The following is a 22599-nucleotide window of genomic DNA, read 5'->3' on the forward strand; positions in this document are numbered from 1 at the left end:
CTTATGTTTTGTGGCTTCCTATCACTGAAATTAACATTTCAACTGCGTGGAAGACACAGCATACATTTTCCCCCTTCAACGTATGCTTATGTTCCACTAGCATTAATGGACATTACAGCCATGCACCGAGCACATACCATTAAGACTTCCTGAATTAAATACAGCAAGATCAAATGTTCCAGCAGAGCACAGCCATATAATAAATCGGGCTTCTAGTTTTCAGTACTACTTCTTTTAACATACCCAAGCAGTTTTTTTGGGGCCTTCCAGCACATTTTGTTATTCATATACCACCCCAGCCCCAATCCTGCAATGTGACCTGTGTGGGCAGACCCTTGAGAATACGCACAGCTCCAACAACTACATAAGGGTCTACAAATGTAAATCAGATTACAGGATCTGGCTCTAAGCATACATCTCTGCTTCTCAAAGCCTGTCCCCTCAGGAATGGGTCATACCGTAGTCATTGATAGTAAATCATCTCAAACTGATGTTAAGAGGAATCCTGCAAGGTTAAAAAATATTTGCACACATTTCTTTAAATAAATATTCTTACATATGCTATCACTTACACTCAGTATTATTGAAAGGGGAATCTCCCACTTTTATTATTTCAAATCTCAGTTACACAGTTTATGCCTCTTGTTTACAGTTTAGCCTCTCTCTCTGCTTAGGAAAAAACAGCGCAGCGCTCTGTTTCACTTCTGTTTAGTCTGTTCTCTGCGGCCTCCAGTCTACAGCCTTGGGAGAGCACCCCAGCGTCCTCTCACTACAAACAAGCCAGGAACTGCGCCTCTAGGCAAAAAAACCCTAACTCTTGAAACTGCAAATCAATGCAAACAGTTCTATTGGCTTGCAAGCTGGAAAACACTGTTTTATAAAACCTGTATTTGACATGATAGATCTCTTTATAATCCCATCACAAGCCATTTTAAATTACCTAAGCATGCTGCTCACTAGGATAGATGCCACAAAAGAACTCTGAAAAGTTGGGAGGTCAAGTTTAAGTAAAATCCAAACTTCATCATTAAAAAAACCCTGTAAATGTTTTACACAGAGAGAAACAGATCTGCATTTTTCCTCTGAGGTATGGCTCCTTTGCTTTCTTGCTGTAGGTAGCTAACCCCCACCCGCTGTTGAATACCATTTGCAGTTTCATGCAAGCATTAGGAGTAATGGGGCGAAAACCATTTCCACTATATTGTGCGTTGAAAACCCAAAAACCGGGTACCAGGACAACAGTTACAATTTTGGGTCAAATGCCAGGTTCTATCTTAAAAGCATATCACCCAAAAATTAACTGTATTTAAAAGAAATTATTTACTTAACACCCAGGAGGGTTACATGGCCACAAGCGAAGGGCAAGCCCCTCCTTTGCAAATTCACAAGCTTTCTGTGCAATCCTGTAACAGGCCTGTCACATTTACTTTTACCACCTGGTCATCGACATGGTTTGTGTTTTATATAAATGTATGTATTTTGAGTCACCATCAGAGCTCTCCCATGTATGACAACAAATTGCTCAAGCACTAAAAAAACAAATTCGAAACTCCCAATTAACACAATCTCCTCTGCGCACTCGTTTTCTCTCCAAAGAAGGTGGTACTGGAACTCCACTGGTCCCAGCACAGGCACCATCTACAGGAACGGAAGCCACTCTGTTGTTTCCTCAGGTCTGCAAGCATCTGCGGCAGGTTATGTGGCCGAGATAGCCATGCAAGCCAAAGAGACATTCCCTGGAAAACAAATCTGAAGCTGCCTCCCCTCCCCTGCCAATGTTAAATACGTTTCACAAAAGACTGAAGTGTTTTGCGTAGTGGGGAAGGGGGAAAGAAAAGCAGCTCCATTTGTCCTCTCCAGGGACATCTACTTTACTTCCTTATCTCACGTCAATGAAACAAATGTCGCTACCAGCCACTATCTCGGTCTCACAACCTCTCCAAATTGTAACAGCTGAGGACTCCGCCACCACCCTGTGCTGGCTGGTGGAGGTGAAGGCAGCTTTCCCTGGGGTTTCTGAGCTGTCATCTTCGCTGGTACTATAGTGATGGGACCACGCAGCTGCTCAGCAGAGGCTGGTGAACAGAAGCACCTCCAGTTACATGGAGCAAAAGCTCCTTACGTTCCGAACTGCCACGTTTGTTATCCGTTCTGCTGAGATGGCCGAAGACAGAGTGCACAGGGCAGCTGACCTATTTGCCTTACTCTTGGATGCAAACTAGGGAAGACAAGATCAGGATCTACTGGTACAGGAGAGAAGGAGGGAACATTTATAATGATGGATTTCTCTTCCTCTCTCCCCTAACAGATAAAGAGACTTTTGTTTTGCTGATATGATCCTAGCACCTTTCAGAGGCACGACATTTTTTTAAATTAAAAACAAGAAAGGCAGAGACACTGAGCACTCTGTATCTGGTCAGATTTCTGTCAGAATCAATAAAAGGGTGCACAACATCTGGAAAGGCAATTTATTAACAGCAGAATTAAGCTAAATTTAATACGACTGCTTTATGTTACTTCTTGCATTTAAAATATTTCAGTAAGCCATCAAAATAAGTTTATTCACACGGCTTTAATAAAGGTTTAACCCTGTAGCGGAAACAATTAAAAAGTCAGCATTTGCCGGCGGTTACCACAGTGGTCTGTAGCTTATTGTGGCATTCAGGCTGTTGCTAAATCCTCCTGCTGCTTCCCCCACAATAGTGATGTGTGGCCTGTGAAATGAGCACTGCGCTTCAAGAATCAAGGTGCCGCGATCTACGCTCGGGCTGGGGGTGGAGGAGAGGAGCGGGCTGGGGGGAGGTCTCTCTTCTCCTCCAGATCCTCACAACAGCCCAGCTCCAACCCCCTGCAAAACGCCGTCTGTCTCCAACTGTGCAGGAACCCCTTCAGCAAAGACACAAGCAGGCACAGCCTGCTCCGTGGCCTCTCATCCCACGTCTCCAAGCACGGAGGGACGTACCCAGCATGAGGACAGGAACAGCTGGAACACATTGTGCTCCAGCTGTTGCTCTGCTGTGGCCACCACGGAAAACACTGTAGTGCCCTCCCCTCTCAACCTGCATCGGGACTCAAGGTAGAGAAACAGCCCAAAAGGTTAGTAACTGCCAACTTCCCTCTGCAGTGGGCCTTCCGGACTTCCCCGTGCTTCTGTAAAATTCAGCCATGCTTTACGGGTCAGGCAGATGGGGTCAAGCCCCATAAAAGGGCTCTGACAGGACTCGGTGGAGCCCTTCCCCATTCTGCTCTCCTCGGGACTCCGTGACCCGGGCCAGGGTGTTGTGAGCAGGGAGCTCACCTGCGGTGCACAAAGCCGCCCACACTGGGCCTGGGCTGCCAGCAGCTACTGTCTGTCCCACGGGAAGCTCTCCTCCAGCTGGGGCAGGGGACACCTTCTACCCAGCCAGGCACCCCTGCCCACCACAGCTTCTTCTGAAGCACGTCACGAGATGAGACACGTTTAGCTTGTAACTAAGAACAAACATTTTCTGACTGTTAGCCGCCTCAGGGGCGCAATTTCTCTCTATTCCTTGTTTCCTCCCAAAGCACGATCTGTGCTGTAGCAGCCTGTAGCTAACCTAACAGCTGGGTTATGGTAATGTCTGTGTCTCTGGTGACTGACTCCCAGTTCACACTCTGTAGACCCATTCAACGTACCATCCAATTCCAAGCTTGCACATCCCATAAGTGACCCCCTGGATCATCTGCTCCATCACTTCCAAACATACTTTTATGATTTTAGGGTTCACTTTTCCATCTTGCACCTTTTCTTGCTTGCCCTCCGTCAGCTTAGCAACATTCTTCCTAAATCTCCTGCCTTCTCCTGTGCTGTAACCTCTCCTTTACACCACAACCTTCATCATGTACTCTTTAGAGTAAGGACAAAGCCAGGGGTTGCTTTTAATTGAAGGGAAAAAAGCAAAGGCAGCCCTTAAAGGACTTCTCAAACCTCCTGTTATATAGAGAGAATCTAATAACTGAAAGCGTAGCTTTTCATGGGAGCCTTGAAAACACAGAAATACAGTGCAGAAACTTCATCTTTTCCATACCCAGCTCCAGTAGAAAACACAGTTAAGCCTGAACTGCAGAGGGCACAGGAATGGAACGCAGGAAATTTATGAGCTCCCAGAATTAAAACATTCCTGCAAGAAAGGTAGAAATGGCTTGTGGTGGGTCCTTTATGGGGGCAGGAAGGGAAAGCAAATGACCTTAAGAGATCTGTCAGGGAATACATCAAGGAACCATCTCGGTGCATGGTGCTGGGAGCACAGGAAACTTCTGATCATCCCTTCGCTACTCAGCACCACAGGGCCATAGCGGAGCCCCCACTCAGAGGACGCAGGGACGAGCGCCTTCTGCCTGTCAAGCAGATGAGAGACAGTGCAAACCCCACCAGAACCAGGAGCTAAAAAGGGGGACAAAATGGGATGCAAATCCAGGGTGCAAACAAAAAGGGTACGTTAACAAAGGGTTTCTGGTCATCTTTATGATCCCAAGTTTTGCAAGCATCAGGCACAATAACAGCATTACTCCCAGTGAGATATCTACAAATAAATTTCATGCTAAACAGTATTAAATAAGATATTCTAGACTGAACACTATTGGAGAAAATAAACATTTGTCAATATAGGGTAATTTTTTAAGCAAACACAGCAATGAATGTACTCCTATTAAGACAGCTATACAAAGGTGATTTTTAAAACTCATTTTCAAGCCGTTCCAAAAATACAATAATGTTATATACTCTGTTATGATAATGCAGCATTCTACTATCATATGACTAAGAGGCAGACATACACAGACATTTATATGGCACATGAACAGTTTCACAGGCTATTTACTATCATGCTCACACATTTTCAAGACTCCTTTCAAGCATTTAGCAAATACCTCATAACTTCTGGGAAGTAGTAAACTATGTAATTTGTAAGACTGTATTTTAAGTTTAAAAATATATTTTTGTTCCAAACCGATATTTGCTTTTTCTTTTTAATTTAGCTTCACAGAAGCGAGTTTTAAGTTTTGGCCCCCCAATCAGTTCTGAGGCATACATACATCCAAACGAGACCTCATATGACACATTTCAACCCAGAGCAAACTTTTACGTTCAAGATATGAACTCCAGAAAATAGGGATTTATACTGAAAACACTGACACAAACTCAACCATAGCCATACTGGTGGTGTTTGTTATACAACATATCAGTCTTACTTTTATTTTCCTTCAGACTGTGTGAAGAGACATCTGTAACAGTACATCTTTGCTGACACACATTATGGAAAGCTATGGGAAAGTTGTAACATACATTATGGAAATTGTATCTCTGAACATACAATACGAAACGTTTAGACATACATAAGTTACACAAAGTTTGACAGCAACTACTATATTTTGAACACACGAGACTAAGGTCTTTTCTAGACTTTTTGCTGTTCAAGCCAGATCTGGCAAACACTACGCACGCAGATAATACCACTGACATGAGCAGTTTGAGAGTTCAGAGGAACAAATGCATATGAATAACTCATGTATGTAACTGTTTGCAAGATCTGCTCTAAAAGTAATCATTTATGTTAACAGATTACTACCAAAAATCCAATTTTGAGACTCAGTAACTTTTTGTCCACTAATTATTCATTTCAATTTTATGGAAAGACATTATACTGAAACTTGGAATTAACAAAACAAGTTATGAGAAACTATACTATAGACATTTACTTAATAAAGACTTACACCATATGCCCAGCACCATCTTCATACAGATGTATTGTAGTTTAATCTAACCCTAGAAAAGTATGGTTTCCTACTAGTAGTTACTTTAGTAATTAAACACTTCACAACAATTTAATATTATCTAGAACTTTATTATTTCGTACAGAAAAAAATACTGTCTACCCCTGTAAATTCTTCATCATTATTTTTACTTAATTTTACAAGCACCATAATTTTCTTTGATCTACAGGAGAGGAAAAGCCAAATTATTTCATGCAAAAAATGTGATGTAAGCAGCACAACATTCAAAGTGTTAAAGAAATAAAGGAAATTTTTAAGAAGTAAGAACCCATAATAATTAAAAGACACAGCAAAGCAAAATAAGCTATCTTTTTACTTTATAGCTTGGTGGTCTGCTACAGAAAACATATGTACATGGAATCTGCATAATCATTATTTGTATCAGTTACTCGCTGGTATGCACTAAAGCAGCTGAAGTAGTTTTTACATTAAAAGTTTTGGGTGGTTTTGTTGTGGTTTTGGGGTTGTTTTTTTTTTTTAAGATTTAATTTCTGTGAACTAAATCCTGGCAGGTGCTGAGTGCATCCTATGTTTTCAAAGAAATTCAGAGCATTCAACTCTAATAAAGCGGGCTCAAGGTGCACCACTTCTACATCCCACAACAGACACACCAGAGCTGTAATCATTACTGGAAATGAAGAAACCTTGAACCAATGTCAGTGTAGTTTGCGTACAAGCGTAGATGGTGCTCCCGCTGTTCTTAAAATACCAGTAAATGTTCATATGATCTCAGGGCGTGCTTTATGTATGAATGACTCCTAAATGGGAAGCTTTTCATATAGTGCTAGCCGTGCTAAACAGCATATGCTTAGTGCCATCTACTGGGAGCGCCTCTCGGGCTCCGACTTTACCGTGTCGGCTCTAAGAGACGTTACGGGCAAACCATGCACTAGGTTTGCACACACTGAAACATTTAGTCCTAACTTCAGACAAAAAATATTTTTGAAATACAAGTTGGAAGAATAGGTCCAGGCGCTAGTATACAAATAGAAAAAGAGGAAATAAAAACACTTCACTAGCACAACTGTTAATTCACTTTACGAATGAATAATCCAGCGTAACTCACACATGCTTACAAAATAGTGTTTCAAAGAAGAGACAGAAGGTCATCCCTGTTCTAAGACACTTCCTAGCATTATTTCATTCATTTAACGTTGTGGAAAAAAAAAAATTCACTTGCTTCTGATCTACAACTATGACTTTATACTAAATACAAAGTAAACATTACTTTGTATTACTTTTTGCTTACAGGAAGGACAGAGGTACCATTCCAAGCATAAAAATTGAAATACTTTCATTCAAGCCTTTGCCCTGCCAATATTTAACTGTGTGAAGTTTAAAACTGTGTTTGAAAGCCCAATTTACAGCTCTGCCAGCACTTTGCTCTCTTACGCTGAGCAGGCAGCGGTTCCAGAAGGTTAGAAAGTCTCCTTCTGTATTGAATTTGCCACTCAACCAGAAGACCAAACTCCACACCATTCCAGATCCGGTGGGCACACAGCACGGTGGTACGGTCGCATGGCTGCAATTTGCACAGAAATGGGTGGTGGGAAAAGTACTAATTCAAAGCGTAATGTTGTAACAAAGTCACGAGAACTCAGCGCGTTCTATTCATATTCAAAAGTTAAAGTCACAGTGCACCGTGGCATTTAGGCAGATGTTGGCTCTAGCTCTCGTTCCCATGTTTAATTCGATACATGCTATATATACCATTTACTTGCAACCTGTCAATACACCATACACAAAAACCCAAACCAAAGGCAAAGCAAGCCTACGTTAATTTATTAGCATCTGGGAAATTCAGATTACTCTTAAAATACGTGAGATATGTGATTGTATATTATTCCACTGTTAGCAGATGCATTTGGGTTTATTATATATAAATATCTCTCTATATATGTATGTATCTATAAAGTGGCCTGTCAGTGGAACTCCATCTCTTACTGTTTGCACAGTTATGGATCAAAGGGGCAGGAATAAACAGTAATGTTATGAGCTTTTTATTCCAAAATGTGACTACTGGATTACGCCAGAAAAACGATTTGACAAAATAGCTAATGTAATGCTTTGCGAACAGATACCCAACAGCAAAACCTCCCACGGGCTGTGTTTCTAGCTGACCAACTTTGAGATCTCCTTTTCAGAGCAGGAACAAAATGGCCGGAAGACAGAATGCCCCCATTTTAAGGTAGACACCAGCAATATGAACGTGCATCAAAAGGTGCACAGTGAGGGCTAAGGAAATTTGCTTATCCTATATTTTTAGGATTTTAAATCTGGCTCAGCAGCAAATATAACAGGAAACCAAGGTCAGGCTGACACAATGTGGGCTATTCTCCCTCTTCCTCAATATGTGTTTGCAGCTCCTATCTAGGTTAATGAGAGTTTTGTGCACATGTGGGGGGAAACACAACACAAATGCTGCAAAAATTAGACTCAGATTTAGTTCAAATACAGCGTAATCAGCTTCAGAAAAATCCATCAGCTTGAAAACTGATGTCTTATCACTGAAAACGATCTTTAAAACATCATCTCCATACGCTTGTTCAGTCCAGCTCTGTGAAAAAGCGCTCGTAACATTTTGCACCCTTATGGACCAGTTGTGAGCGCAGCATAAATGGAAAAGCTGGTTCTTTTTTGATGCTTCAAATACTAATGAGCCAAGATTGTATCTTTTTTTTATTTGGGTGTCAAGAAAATTCCTAGTAACGTTAAAAATTAGCTCAGTGCAGCTTTTATTTTCTCCTAGATAACCATGTACACCGACATCATTATGCAGACATTACAGATACTGTCACTGTTTAAGTGAAAAGCAAAATACTTAAATTCAAGGTTTTCATGACATAGCAAATTCATGGGGATGGGGCCTTATGGCACCCTCCACAGACCCAAAAGCTGAATGTGGACCTTACATGGAAAGTGCAGCTGCATCTTGGTATTAAATGGCATGTCTCCATTCATTTATTTTTCAGAAGTGTCACGTAATTAAAGAATATGCTGTCAAAGAAATAAAAGAATTAAGTTTTAAATTCTCCACACTTTTTGTACATAATTTTCAGTATAACATATTTGACTTACAATAAAAACATAAAAAGGGACACATGGAGTGTAACTATAGTATACAGCTAAAGATTTTGGAAAATACTTTTAAGTCCTATCATTTAAGAGCAATTGAAATGCTAAATTCTTTTATGCATCTTTTTTAAAAAATACAAATGGCATTTAATAAATTATTTTCAGTTTAATTCCACAGTTTTTGCCAAGAATGAGGAAAATAATATAAAATTTAAGAGAGAATATGTTGAACAAGGAAGTCAGACAGCATTTCCAAGCATCCTAAAATCTCAGTTACGAAAACCCTCACTCAAACCAGTGACTTTTACAAAAAACAAAAGGCAAACAAATTTCTGGTTCAAAGGAAAATTTGAACAAACCAGAGCAACCCATAGCACATCGTTTCCTGCAGCAGAGACACCATTCCTAAAAGGGCCTTCATCACGCATGACACAACAAGCAGCACCCATTCAACCTGAGGGAAGCCCACAGGCTCGCAGGGCCACTGGCTGGCTCTTTGTCACCAAATGCAGCAGGTTGAATGCAGACATCACTGTGATATCCTCACCAACAAAACCAGAGGCAAAGAACAGGGGCAAGAGCTGAGTAGGGAAGAAAAAAAAAAAAAAGAAAAAAAAGATGAGAACAAATTAAAACACCAAAAATGTTAAGATACATTCACAGAAAAAACAACGCTTACAAGTTTACAAGACCATCACATGGGAGCACAATTCTGAACACGCTGTTCTTAGCACGTTTAGCCCATTTCTGATACCCCCCCAACACACATTTTGATATATATTACACAGTGTTCAGTGAAACCACTTTCTACACTACCAAGTGAGAGGGAGGGGGCATTTTTACAGGGGACATTCACAATGGCTGCTTTAGATACCCAACGGAGAGCAGCTCGGGGCAGCAACCTGCGCGGGCCCACGCGCGGCAGCGCCAAGGGCGAAGCCTCAGGACCTCCGCCAGGTCGCGGGGATCCTGCTCGGAGCACCCAGGAGTGCCAGCCAGATCAAATGCCCAGGCTTTTTCTGTTTATTCTATTTAAAACAAAATCACACTCCGCAACATTTCTGAACAGTGAATGCTGGAAACCAGTCACCGCTAAAAACTGTTCTTTTGATGACTTGTTTGAGGAATGTGACATTTCATTGTAATAAACCTGCCAGATATCTTAAAACCACGGCTGCTTTTTTTTTTTTTTTTAAGGCAGGAAACAATTCGCATTGTAAACTGTCCACGAGATGCATTTAAACAATCTTACAGCCGGTTTAAATATAGCAAACTGAGAGACGGCAGTCGCGGGATTTGATTTTAAAGGGATTTAACGCACGAACACTAATTTGTTTCATTTCCCCGCGACGGGGAAGAGGGAACGCAGCAGCTGCCTTACCGCCCGGCCACTGACAGGGGCAGCTCGCTCCAGGGGGTTGCGGAGCACGGCGAGCGGGGCCAGGCCCCGCCGAAGACAGTAACGAAGCCCCCACGGGCCCCGGCGGAAGCGGGACTAGCCCCGGGTGCCCCACCGGCCGCAGGGCACGGCCCCCAGCTGCCCCCCCGTTGCCCTCTTTCTTAGTTCCGAGTGTCACGGCGCAAGGGCCGCAGGACGCGCCGGCGAACGGGCGGCGCTGAGGGCAACGGGCACGTGCCCGGCGGCGGGAAGCGCGGCCGCCCCCCGCCCGCGGCTCAAAGCCGCGCTCCGCCAGCGCCGGCAGCGGGCGCCCCCCGCCGGCCCGCACCGCCCCCCGCCTGCGCACCGCGGCGCCGCCTGGCGGCCCCGCCATGAGGCAGCGCCGGGCCGTCGCGGTCCCCGGCCGCCGTTACACCCGGCCGGCCCAACGGCTTCCGCGGGGCTCCCGGAGCGCTCGGCTCCGCCGCCATTTCGAGGGCTGACAGGGTCTCTGCCGACCCTCCTGTGCGATCCCCCGGAGGCCGCCAGGAGGCCGCCGAGGAGCACGGCCTAGGGGCGAAGGGCCGCACCGCGCCGCCCTCCCCCGGTGCCGTCCCGCGTTGACGGCCCCCACCAGCACCGCCGCCCTGCTCTCCCCTGCCAGGGCCCGAACTCCCTCACGTGTCAACAGCTTAAAGGAAATTATCTGGAATTATAAAATTGATCCTGACCTCCTGGAAATGTCAGGTATCTCAGTGCTCACCGAAACGCTGTTATTTAGTCTGAAGTATTCATGAAGACTCAGAGGGTATGCAAGTCCTGAAAGCCCAGTAAAATCTAACTGAGCGTTCATGGAAGTACTTTATTGTGGTTAACAGATTTTATTCTTCCACTGCTGACGTTCTGAGCGCTATCTTTATTTACCCCATACCTTACAGCAAAGCCCAGCAGTTCCCAGTAGGAGGGGACCTCCTGGTGCTCCGTACCACAAGCCCACAAAACCCCTGCTGTGGGGAGCGTATGGACCATGCAAGAGCTGCTCCTGAAGAATCCGTGCAGAGAAGAGCAAAGCCAGACTCCTTACAATTAACACGCTTGGTTTGGAGGTGCCTCACCCCTGTCTGCCAATGCCACAGGCACCGAGAAGGGGCTGAGGGAGAACGACAGTGACGCCGTTGCGACAGGTTCAGGTCTTTGCTCTTTCTGCAGCAGATGCAAGCTTGGCCACGTCCACCAACAGGCTCAGGAACAGGGTTTGCATCTCAACAGGAACAGCCAGACACAACGCGGAACATGGGAAGAGAAGACCATCATGGGAACACCATCGCAGGTGGTTTAAACTCCCGTATACCCAGACCTTTCCAGGTTAAGCAAAGACCCCATGCTGGTGCTGGAGGTGCACCAAGGGAGCCCAGCCATGCTGGCACAGCTCCCCACCTCGCCAGCGCTGTGCTAACGTGGCTGCCGCACGCCTGAGCCATGGCGAGTACCGCAGCCTTGCGCTCCCACCACGCAGACCTGTCACCCCCCCCATCTTTAGTACAGCACCGCAACACACCACTTTCCTGGCGGGACAGATGCTCCACAAAGAGGTCAGAGCAAAACCCACCATCGAGGGAAGGGGGTTACACATCACTTCTTGTTGCTGTCATTTGGTGGGTTGTTGGGTTTTTTTTAAACACATGCTACTTGCTGCGCTGCCTGCAACACCCAGGACACCTCTGGCTCCTCCACAGCTGCCCCCCGGTGTCACCAGACCTCTTGGAGCCCCTTCATCACACTTCACTCTTCGGCCCGGCCACAGCATGGGCCAGCATGGTCCTTTCACCTGTCTGGCTCTCCTAAGACGGACACTACGCTCACAGATAGTTTCTAAATCGTGTAAATACAGACCATACAAATACAGCAGTAACTAGGTCATTAGGTGGGCTTCAGGAGCCTTTTGATAGGATGATAACTCCAGGAAAGCCTGCCTTTTAGGATGCTGATATCCTAATGTTGACATATGTTAAAGTACTGACAGCTTTCAAGAGCTTCTATATTGTCGACTGCAAACATTCAGAAGTCCCAAGTTCGGCCCCAAAATAAACAAGATTCTTAAAAAGTAACATAGGGGGTCTGTCAAATTAGTCTTTTGGAAATCAAGAACTTTGTACGTCCTCAGGTTGTATTTTCTCAACCTCTGCCCGCAACTAGAGAAATTTCTTTGGGGGAGGGGACAATTTGAGAGATTAAATTCCGATACTACCACATCTTGCTTTTAGGAGCTGAAAGGGAAACATCAAGGGTCTCAGGAGCTGGCTTAAGTTTTTCCACATTCAGTGTTTTTCCTGACAACTCAGGTCCAGAATTGCTAAAATTACACGAGAATCCCAGCTCTCACAAGAAAAATGTGAAGTTTTAGCCCTTTGCAAGTAAATTAAAAAATAACACAAAATCTTAAGGGAACAATCGTTTTTTTTTCTTGCCCTAATAATGAGACCTTAATAGTGTGAGGCTTCTACTCTTTTCCAGTTTACCTCCCCACCCCCAAGTCTCTGGCCCCAGCTGGGGGGCAGGAAACAATTAGAGATAGGTACACACTACCCAGAGAGCCAGGCTCTTACCTCAGGAATTTCTGTGTCACTGGAAAAAGCAAAAAAGCAAAAATATCGCCACACTAGAGAAATCCAAACAACTAGGAGTTAGAAGACAGTAAAGGCCTGCGAGTCTGCTATACTCCAGTGTTACAGTAACAGTTTAATTTTAATCAGTATTTGTTTTGATAAGTTTCTCCAGTCCAGCAGTAAGTTAAAATGGTTGTTTTGCAAATGTTTTATTTATTTATTTTAACATAAATCAAACTATAACTAAATGTTTCACTGATAAAGCTTAGTGGAATATTTAATATATACATTTATTCCAGCCTTAGCAATTTTTTTTTTTTTTTTTTTTTTGCGTTTGCTCACCTGAAGCTGCTACCAGTCTGACTCAGCAGGCAGAACAGAGCAACCACGGGGCAGTGCAGGAACAAGAAGTGCAGGCTAGAGAGAACCACATGAGCAAGTACTTCAGTATATCAAGGACTTCTGTGTCTGAACAGTTATTAACTCCCTAGTCATCTTCCCTTAATCATTCTCTGCTGACGCTGAAGCCCTTGGTCTCTCCTGCTCCCTGCACTGCACTGGGCAGTTTTTAGGGACTTCCCTGTTCGCGGCAAATGCCTTAGGTTTGTCACGGTGTGTGGCAAGATGGAGGTAAAGGCAACATTTAATAGCTTATAAGGAGATGTTTAATGCGGTCTGATACAATAACCATCACTGACCTGCCAGCTGCGGCAGGAGACTGGAGCACAGGAAAACTTAGCAGCAGGGGGGTGAGGACTGCTGGTTATTTATGGGAGAAGGGAGAAGGGAAGAGTTCCAGTCCCCCTTCCGATCCAAGAAGATCTCTGATCCTGAAACTAGCACCCTTTGCAGCACACAACGTGTTCTCCTCATGCACATATACCTTACCACCTGGGCTAACCATCCCTTCCGTCCTGGCCTCCCAACAGCCTGCTAGAACAATGAGGAGGCAGCCTTCAGCTCTCAAAAAACCACACATCCTGTGGATATGCATTTGTGCTTTACAACTGTATTTTTACACAACTGCATGCTTCAGTGCATTGTACTGTATTTGAAGCATTCAGCACAAAACTATAAAGGTAATTGACCTCTGGAAATTCACCCTTGAAGAGAGATTTTAGGCTCTGGATTTTCATGTGCTTGTACATGCACTGATAATGCAAACCAGGTGTCTTCACAAGTTCGTGATTTGCTATTAAAGTACCTTGCAAAAGCTCACTGTCTGATGAGAGCAAAATACTTTAATCATTCACAGCTAACAACATGCAGCTAAACATCGTAATTACAAATATAAGCTTCACAAATGCTTACTGAAGAGGCACAAAACACTCTAACATAAACTGTGTTGCCCTGACAGGTCTACAAAAGTACTGTAGCATGTAACTTGCATGCTTGTCTGCAGATACTTTTTCCCCCTCATACAATACTAGCTTCTCAGTTACAGCCACAGAAATCAGAAGTATTAGACCTGAATTCCCACTTCACTTTTAAGACTCTCAGTTAAAGCATGTTCTCCATAGCTGTTTGTGCTGGAATGTGCAAACTGAATGGCAATCCAGTCTACTTTTAGGAAGTTTACATTATGCCCTGATAAAAGAGGTAATTACTGCCATACCTCATAATATTTGAGTGGAAAACCAGGAAATGCCAAGCTTTAAACTTGAAGTTATCACTCCCATTAGAAAGCAGCCTAAACAGCAAGTTCAAAACCTTTTTGCTTTCTTGAGTTTTACATATTGTCGTATGCTGGATTTTGTTCTTAAATAGTTCCCGTAGCAACTGAGTGTATTTATCATAGAAACGCAAACCCAAAATACACACCTTTAGCAACACAGAATGCACAATCTAGCACACAAGAGATTTTCAAGGATTGGTTTGGCTAACGCATGCTTTAGGATACTGTCAGATCCAGCTGGAGCTGTTGTAACGACCCTTACTTACAAGACTGATCATTTGCAGAGGAAGCAGAAAAGCGCTTCCCTGAGGAGCGCATTTAATGCCTCGGAATGCAAAGCATCGCAGCCCTTCCCGCAGCAGCAGCGCAAGCGGGGCTGGGGTGGGCACAGGCCTGCCCGGGCACACCACGCATGGCACCGAGGGGCGTGGGGGCCCTCCCCGCTCGGCCCACCAGCCAGCCCTCTTCCTCACATGAAATGGGGCTGTATCACCCAGCCTGTCAAGGCTATTCACGTCTCTTTTCCATATTCCAGCTGGGAAGCTTCAGCAGCGGTATCTTCTGTATTCATCATTTTAACAGCTGGAGTAGAGGAAGAAGAAGAAAAGTCTAAAGGCTGAGATCAGACAAAGAAATGGAAGAAAGCAGGTAAAGAAGATGAGGAAGGATCAGACAGCATGGAAGCACTGCTCTCCCTATAGCGGGACCGTATATTCTCACCTGCTCACCCCAAGTCGCACTCTGTGACACAGAGACAAGCAAAGCCCTAGCGACTAACCACCCGCCATATCCACCCTTGGGCTCCGTAGAAGTTTCCCACTGAGACAAATCAGAGATCTTTTTAGGAGTGCAACCTTTAGTCCGAGCTTTATTATCCAGACTTTAGTTCTCCATCTCAGAGAGATTAGATCCCCACTGATTATTGTGCAGGCTAAAACTATTATCTTTCCAATAAAATAACCATTGAAATCTTGGAAAATAAACGAGATTCTGAAAGCTTTGCACACACTTCAGGATAATGTCACTGCTTCCAATCATTGAGAAAAAAAATATGCTAAGTAAGGAGGTAGGGCTCCATATGTCTGTGAGTTCGCATTTATGTTAGAATGGTTATCGAGAATAGAAAAGTGATTTATACTTTGTATTGGGTTTGCGTGGCAAGGTTTTGGTAGCAGTGGGCCTACAGGGGTGGATTCTGTGAGAAGATCCCCATGTCCGACAGAGCCGATGCCAGCCAGCTCCAAAACAGACCCGCTGCTGGCCAAGGCCGAGCCCATCAGGGACGGTGGTAGCGCCTCTGGGATAGCATAGTTAAGATGGGGAAAAAAGCTACTGCACAACACAGCAAGCGCAGTCGGAGAGTGGAGTGAGATGATGTGAGAGGAACAACTCTGCAGGCACCAAGGTCAGTGAAAGACAGGGAGGAGGTGCTCCAGGCACTGGGGCAGAGATTCCCCTGCAGCCCATGCAGAAGTCCACAGTGGAGCAGATATCCACCTGTAGCCCAGGTGGAAGGGACCTCATGCCGGAGCAAGTGGATGCCTGAAGGAAGCTGTGACCCTGTGGGGAGCCCACGCTGGAGCAGGCTCCTGGCAGGACCTGTGGACCCGTTGAGAGAGGAGCCCGCGCTGGAGCAGGCTCCTGGCAGGACCTGTGGACCCGTTGAGAGAGGAGCCCATGCTGGAGCAGGCTCCTGGCAGGACCTGTGGACCCATTGAGAGAGGAGCCCGCGCTGGAGCAGGTTTGCTGGCAGAGCTTGTGACCCCGTGGGGGACCCACACTGGAGCAGCCTGTTCCTGAAGGACTGCACCTCATGGAAGGGACCCACGTTGGAGCAGTTCATGCAGAACTGTCTCCTGTGAGAGAGATCCATGCTGGAGCAGGGGCAGAGTGTGAGGAGGAAGGAGCAGCAGAGACGACGTGTGATGAACTGACCGCAACCCCCATTTCCCGTCCCCCTGTGCTGCTCATGGGGAGAAGAGAATTCATGAGTGAAGTTGAGCCCGGGAAGAAGGCAGGGGTGGGGGGAAGGTGTTTTTAACATTTGGTTTTGTTTCTCATTATCCTACTCTGATTTGATTGGTGATAAATTAAACTAATTTTCCCAAGTCGAGTCTGTTTTGCCCATAACAGTAATTGGAGAGTGATCTCTCCCTGTCCTTATCTTGACCCTCGAGCCTTTCATCGTATTTTTTCTCCCCTGTCCAGCTGAGGAGGGGAGTGATAGAGCGGCTTCGGTGGGCACCTGGCATCTAGCCAGGCTAAACCACCACATACTTATAAAATAAGAACACTACATCTTGAGCAGAGAAAAAAGAGCTATATTTAATTTTCATTTAATTACCAAACTGAGCTAACATTCTCTCCAGCATCAGCTGCCTAAGATGGGAAGCTCACAGTCCCTTAGAGGAATACCCCTTTTTGTATTCTGAACTGGCCACTGCATCACCCCCCTCTCCAGCTTGTGAAAAACCAGCCTGGCAGCAAAGAGGCTGGTGTGCTGGTGTAACTAAAGCCCAGAGGTGTGTCCAGGCCCAAATTAAAAAAACCTGAGAGGATAATCAAAACAAAGGGGTTTTCGAAGGTTGTACCCTCCTGAAAAGCGAGAAGGGGAGAAGCCCATTAATGCCTCCCTGTTCTGCAACTGCTCCCACGGAGGACAGAACTGCGAGGCTGAATTCTCCTTATTTTACTACTCAACGTTTGCACACAGCAGAGCAGTGGTACTGGTCTCTTCTGAACTGCCAAAGGGGAACGCCTAGGACATGGCCTGGTACAGCAGGGATGAAGAGAACACCAGTGCTACGCTTCGAGTACGAGGGGAGGAGGGAGTTAATTAATTCTCCTTTCAGTAATACATAAGTTAAGAGGGTCCTTGCTCAAGGGACTCTGGCTTGGCATTGAGAGAGGGGTGTAAAATGGAAGGAGATTTTACTACTGTAGAGACAAGACCCTGCAAGCCTTGCAGGCAATGGATGGAATGGCAAAACTGGAACTGTAAAGAGACATGAAAATACGGAGAGACCCAAAGGAGAGGAAGAGACCAGCCAAGTAAGGAGTCCCCAGAGCCTGGGATGACAGAGGATCCTTGGCTAAGGGCAGAAGCCAGAGAGTCTCTGAGCCTTGCAAGCGCTCACGCATCTGTCATTTGCAGATTGTTTCCCAATAGTTGTGACTGGCAATGCTTCCCAAAGGAGAGTAAATATAGGTTGGGATTTTCCCCCCCGTCCATTCCTGCTCCTCCCAGATCTGATGCACTAAAATAGCACTGAGCTGCACTTTCATTTGCCCTGACTTGGTAGCCTGCCGACGTACAGCACATTCCTTTTACGGCAGTGAGTTTATAACTACAACGCTCATAAACTATTCTTAAATGGGTCTTTTCCGAGAATCACAATCCTTTCAACATCTTGAAAGATATCTAATCTTTTCCACTCCAGGCAGTCCTCTCCAGCGCAATGGTAAAGATTTAATTGCTTCTGGTGCTCAGATGATGACATAAAAGTGTTCTGGAAACAAACTTTTAATTTAACAATTCCTACTCGCAAGCCTGAAAGCTTTTTGTGTTGCTCACCAATAAAGAACTCATTTTCTGTATTAGAAGAAAAAACAAAGCTTAACAACTTCTGGGTTACTGCTATGGATAGAGCTATCCAAGAGGTACCCTAGCACTGAAGACATGATACCTATATTTACAGAATCACAGAATGGTAGGGGTTGGAAGGGACCTCTGTGGGTCATCTAGTCCAACTCCCCTGTCAAAGCAGGGTCACCTACAGTAGGCTGCACAGGACCTTGTCCAGGCAGGTTTTGAGTATCTCCAGAGAAGGAGACTCCACAACCTCCCTGGGCAGCCTGTTCCAGTGCTCTGTCACCCTCAGAGGGAAGAAGTTCTTCCTCATGTTCAGATGGAACTTCTATGCTTCAGTTTGTGCCCGCTGCCCCTTGTCCTGTCGCTGGGCACCACTGAAAAGAGTTTGGCCCCATCCTCCTGACATCCACCTTTAAGATATTTATAGGCATTTATAAGATCCCCTCTCAGCCTTCTCCAGTCTGAGCAAGCCCAGCTCCCTCAGCCTTTCCTCACAGGAGAGATGCTCCAGTCCCCTCACCATCTTCGTAGCCCTATCAAGTACTATCAGGTCGATTTGAGTAGGTGTGCTCTCTCTCCCCACCAATCTTTGCCTTGTCAAGCTTACCAACACAGCACAGTTAACAAGCTTTCTATTCTCTCTGTTTTTAATTCAGGACAAATAACCCATGCATCATTTACCAAGAGGTGAAACACAACTTTCTTTTTTAGCTGTGAACACAAGCTGTTCAACAAGAATTTCTATTCTGCTCTTCCAAAACGTCATAAAAGTTTTAACTTCCCCAAGGAGAAAAACCCCAACCTAATTTTGACGATTAAACAAATACATCATTTGGAATCGTAGTTCTTTTAAACTGTGTTAAACAAATACATCATTTGGAATCGTAGTTCTTTTAAACTGTGTTACACAGTGCTGCATAATTCGGTGAACTTCTTGCTCAGCTTACAAAGCTTATTTGCCTGGGTAAGGATACACAATAGATATGTGATACGAGCCACCTCTCTTAGGTAGAGTATCTCACAAAATAAAGCCTCCAGCTGAGAAGCTGTAGGACTTAACAGGACTTCCACACAAAAAACATTGCAGATGCGTTTAATTTGATGGCCCAGTTTCACGAGGCACTGTAAGGAAATGTAGCAATGACACTTACTAGTCCACTGAAGGTGACAAGGTCCCTGAACACAGCAGAGCTAGAAACAGTTGTGATTTCAGCCATGGGTTTGGCCTCTGACTTTATGAGCTCTCAGAGTAAATATCAGGGAACAAAAAACCCTGAAGAAACCACACTCCCTGCCACAGCAGCAAACTAAAGCATTCTCAATGCAGGATCAGATGCCATGGGGTTATTACACAGCAAATTACCAACAAATAATCAGTAAATCTATGCCCAGCGGTTAAGATATTTAAAACTCTCTCAACTGAAAAAGTGCTAATATCTACCTACATGTATGTGCACTTAGTGAGCCTATAAACACCATGCATGCTACTTGAAAAATAAACTTTTTCTAGTGCAAAAGACATGCATAGATCCACATCCTACCCAGACACCAGGCTGTCACTTCATTCAGCATTCAATTCTTCAGCACAAACCATTTGAAAGCTGAATTATCTCCCTGTATTTTTATAATTTACTACATAAGAAAATATAATTTTTAGATCAGACTGTGAACCAGGCCTGAGTATTGTCTCATATTTTGTAAAAAAGTTTTTAAGTAAAGTACGAGGTTTATAAAATGTAGTTACGATCTCTCTGTTAGCTAGCATAATTGCACTTCAGACCAATTCAGGTTAGTTGTTTCTTTTTTTATCATCCCAGCTACTAGAAAAGCATTTCGAGTTGAAGACATCATAGCTGCCAATCTTTCCCCAGCAGTCTCCCTTACATGGAAATTTTCTACGTGGCTTTCTCTAAAAACCAATACCGCTCATCACCACAGAGAGGAGCCATCTCCCTTTCATAAAAATAGATATTACATCGTCTCATGAGCTATCCTTCAAGCCAACATCCTTCAAATAACATCCTCAGCACACAGAAGTCTCTGCATATGTCAACAGAATAAAAGAACTCTTCAAAAATGTACCTTTGATCACACAGATTACGTCATGATGGTATGTGGAGCAGCCTAATGAATATACAAGCAAACCTCAGCCTTTTATCCAAAAATAGTTTAAAAAAAAATAGCATGAAGAAATTCTGATCCTGCACAAAAAACATAAAAGAATAGCTCACACACTGTAATAGTAACATTAACCATCCCAAAACCAAGGAACCTTTATGCAGTAGAGAAAAAAATTAAAACAGCATCTAATCCACACGAAAATAAAATTCCCTCAAGTAAAACGGAAACTCAGAAGTCCTCCCCAGTCAGAGATGTACTTTTATTTTTATGAATAGCAGTGAGAAGACACTACAGCAAATAATGAAAGAGTATTTATCTTTACACTTTAAATCTTCCTTGCACTTGTAGTACAACCAGGTGAGTTAATACCGAATGTCAATGACTGAAAAGTGAGAGAGCAAAGAAAACGATTTCTGTCCTAACAGCAACATATTTGGTTCAAATATAAAGATTATTTGATTTTAAAGCACTGTCCAAGGTGGATTAATTTAACACGACACTTCTATTTAGATTTCTGTCACAACATTTTCTTAAATCTTCACTTGGTTAGGCTATTATTAATTAGGTTGATTAGCAAAAAATATATAACTTCACACAAAATTTTCTCCCACTATCTAATAACCAGGATTATATGCACATCTCCCTGAATTTAGGTAATTACAGGGATAAAAACATTTATTCTGAACTCTCTTTCCTTCTGACAAGAGAAAATGTCCAAAGATAAACTTTTTCTAAATGAAAAATATTACCTGGAATCTGTGTGAGCTGAATTCCGATTTGCATTCCAGTGCAGTGTGAAAATGCATGAACATAGCATTTTATTTTTTCTAATTAGTTAAACAGCTGCACTGGATGTGCAGCACAACCATCTGCACCTCTAGGCATGCTAAAGCTATTTTTCAATTCATGAACAAATGAAGTATTAATTCCATCTAAACATATTACGTTAAAACCTGTTTTGATTACTTCCCTTCTCTGTAATTCTCTCCTAAGTGTCCAGAATGTGAAGGTGTCTGTTCCACCTCTTTCAATTGACTGAAAATATTTGTTAAAGCTTAATTTCTTTCCAATCCACATTTCCCAGCCCTAAATGCATTTGAAAGACAAAAATACTCATCCTATACCCGCCAGTTGGACTTGCAGCCAACAGCAACCATGCAAAAACCTTTCCGCGCAGCAAAAAGTACTCACCTTTGGGAACAACCAGAAACACTTTCTGCTGCTCTGTTCGAGCAAGCATACGACAGGGCTGCGACAGCACAGCAGGGCTGGTGGTGCCTGTGCCGCCGGCCCACAGGGTAGGCACAGCGCCCAGCTCAGCTTGCTCTGAGGCTCACGGTGGAGCAACAACACAGCCACCGAGCTCGGTCTCCTCTTCCCTCAGCCTTCTGCTAGTGTCAAGGCTTTGTAGTTCAGCTTCCCATTGGGATCAACACTCTAAGTCAAATTTGGGTGTTTTCTCTGCATAATGTGTTCTTAAAAGTGACATCTGTCCCACTCCCTTCAGCAGAGGCGGCAGCAGCGCACGCGCAGGCAGCCCCCCCCTGCCGAAGGCTGCTGTCAGCAACTTCATTAAGCCTTGCCCCAAAATGCAGATTGTTTCTGTCCCACTTGGACTCGCGCTCCTACAATTACAACGTCCGGAGTCCCTCTTTCCCCTCTTGGTCCTGACACTTCACACTGCTCTCACCGACACATCAGAAATTGCTCAGCGACTCAGCTGTGCCCCCACGGCATCCTCGGTCCCCAGAACGGCACCGTTCCCCTCCCGCTGTTCACCCCAGCACATCTCAGTGCTAAGCGTGCAAGCCTTCAGCACCCCTGATCCAAACAAAACAACAACAAATGCACCAGCTCTACATCCTCCTTAAGGTTTTTTGAAACAGTAATTACTGGTTAGAGTTCTGATGGATTTGTTCAGTATGTTATTTTTATAGCATTGGTATATATACACAGAAAGATCCTCATTCTCCTGCATGTATACCTATACTTAAGTAGATACTCACAGATGGAACTTCTCTAGATGTTTGAAAACTTTGTGTAGTTGCTAGGCAAAACAAATAAGTAAATTAACAAACTGTAAGTTACGATCAGTTAAGCCCATCTGCAGATTTTGCTATTTGTAACCAATTACAAAGAAAGCAACACACATAACAGACTATCAGGCTGGATATAGGTTGACTGCCCAGATGACCTTCCATGGCAGTATATTTGAGGGATTTTTTTTTAAGAAACAACAGAGGTAATCATCCGAAGCAGCTGTAGTGACTAGCATCAAGCCGTCCTACCTCTGCTGCACAGATCTTCCTCTGCACGCAAACTGTGGGTGGAGCAGGACAGTCACCTGGATCTGCAACGA

The 22599-nt window shown here is 44.3% G+C and overlaps 1 protein-coding gene across 2 annotated transcripts in view; it reads right to left on the bottom strand.

Annotated features, from left to right (window-relative positions):
- The window catches only part of MSRB3 (methionine sulfoxide reductase B3), an 86614-nt gene that overhangs the window by 56646 nt on the left and 7369 nt on the right, over nucleotides 1-22599 (bottom strand). Inside the window, exon 2 of one of the 2 annotated variants that reach the window (XM_075427883.1) lies at nucleotides 9416-9449. In XM_075427883.1, the coding sequence (XP_075283998.1) occupies nucleotides 9416-9449 (34 nt within the window). Of the gene's footprint in view, nucleotides 1-9322; nucleotides 9450-22599 lie in introns of both variants that reach the window. The other variant, XM_075427882.1, reaches the window with a different exon arrangement.

This window comes from Opisthocomus hoazin, chromosome 8 (assembly GCF_030867145.1).
Source record: "Opisthocomus hoazin isolate bOpiHoa1 chromosome 8, bOpiHoa1.hap1, whole genome shotgun sequence".
NCBI classification, from domain to species: domain Eukaryota; kingdom Metazoa; phylum Chordata; class Aves; order Opisthocomiformes; family Opisthocomidae; genus Opisthocomus; species Opisthocomus hoazin.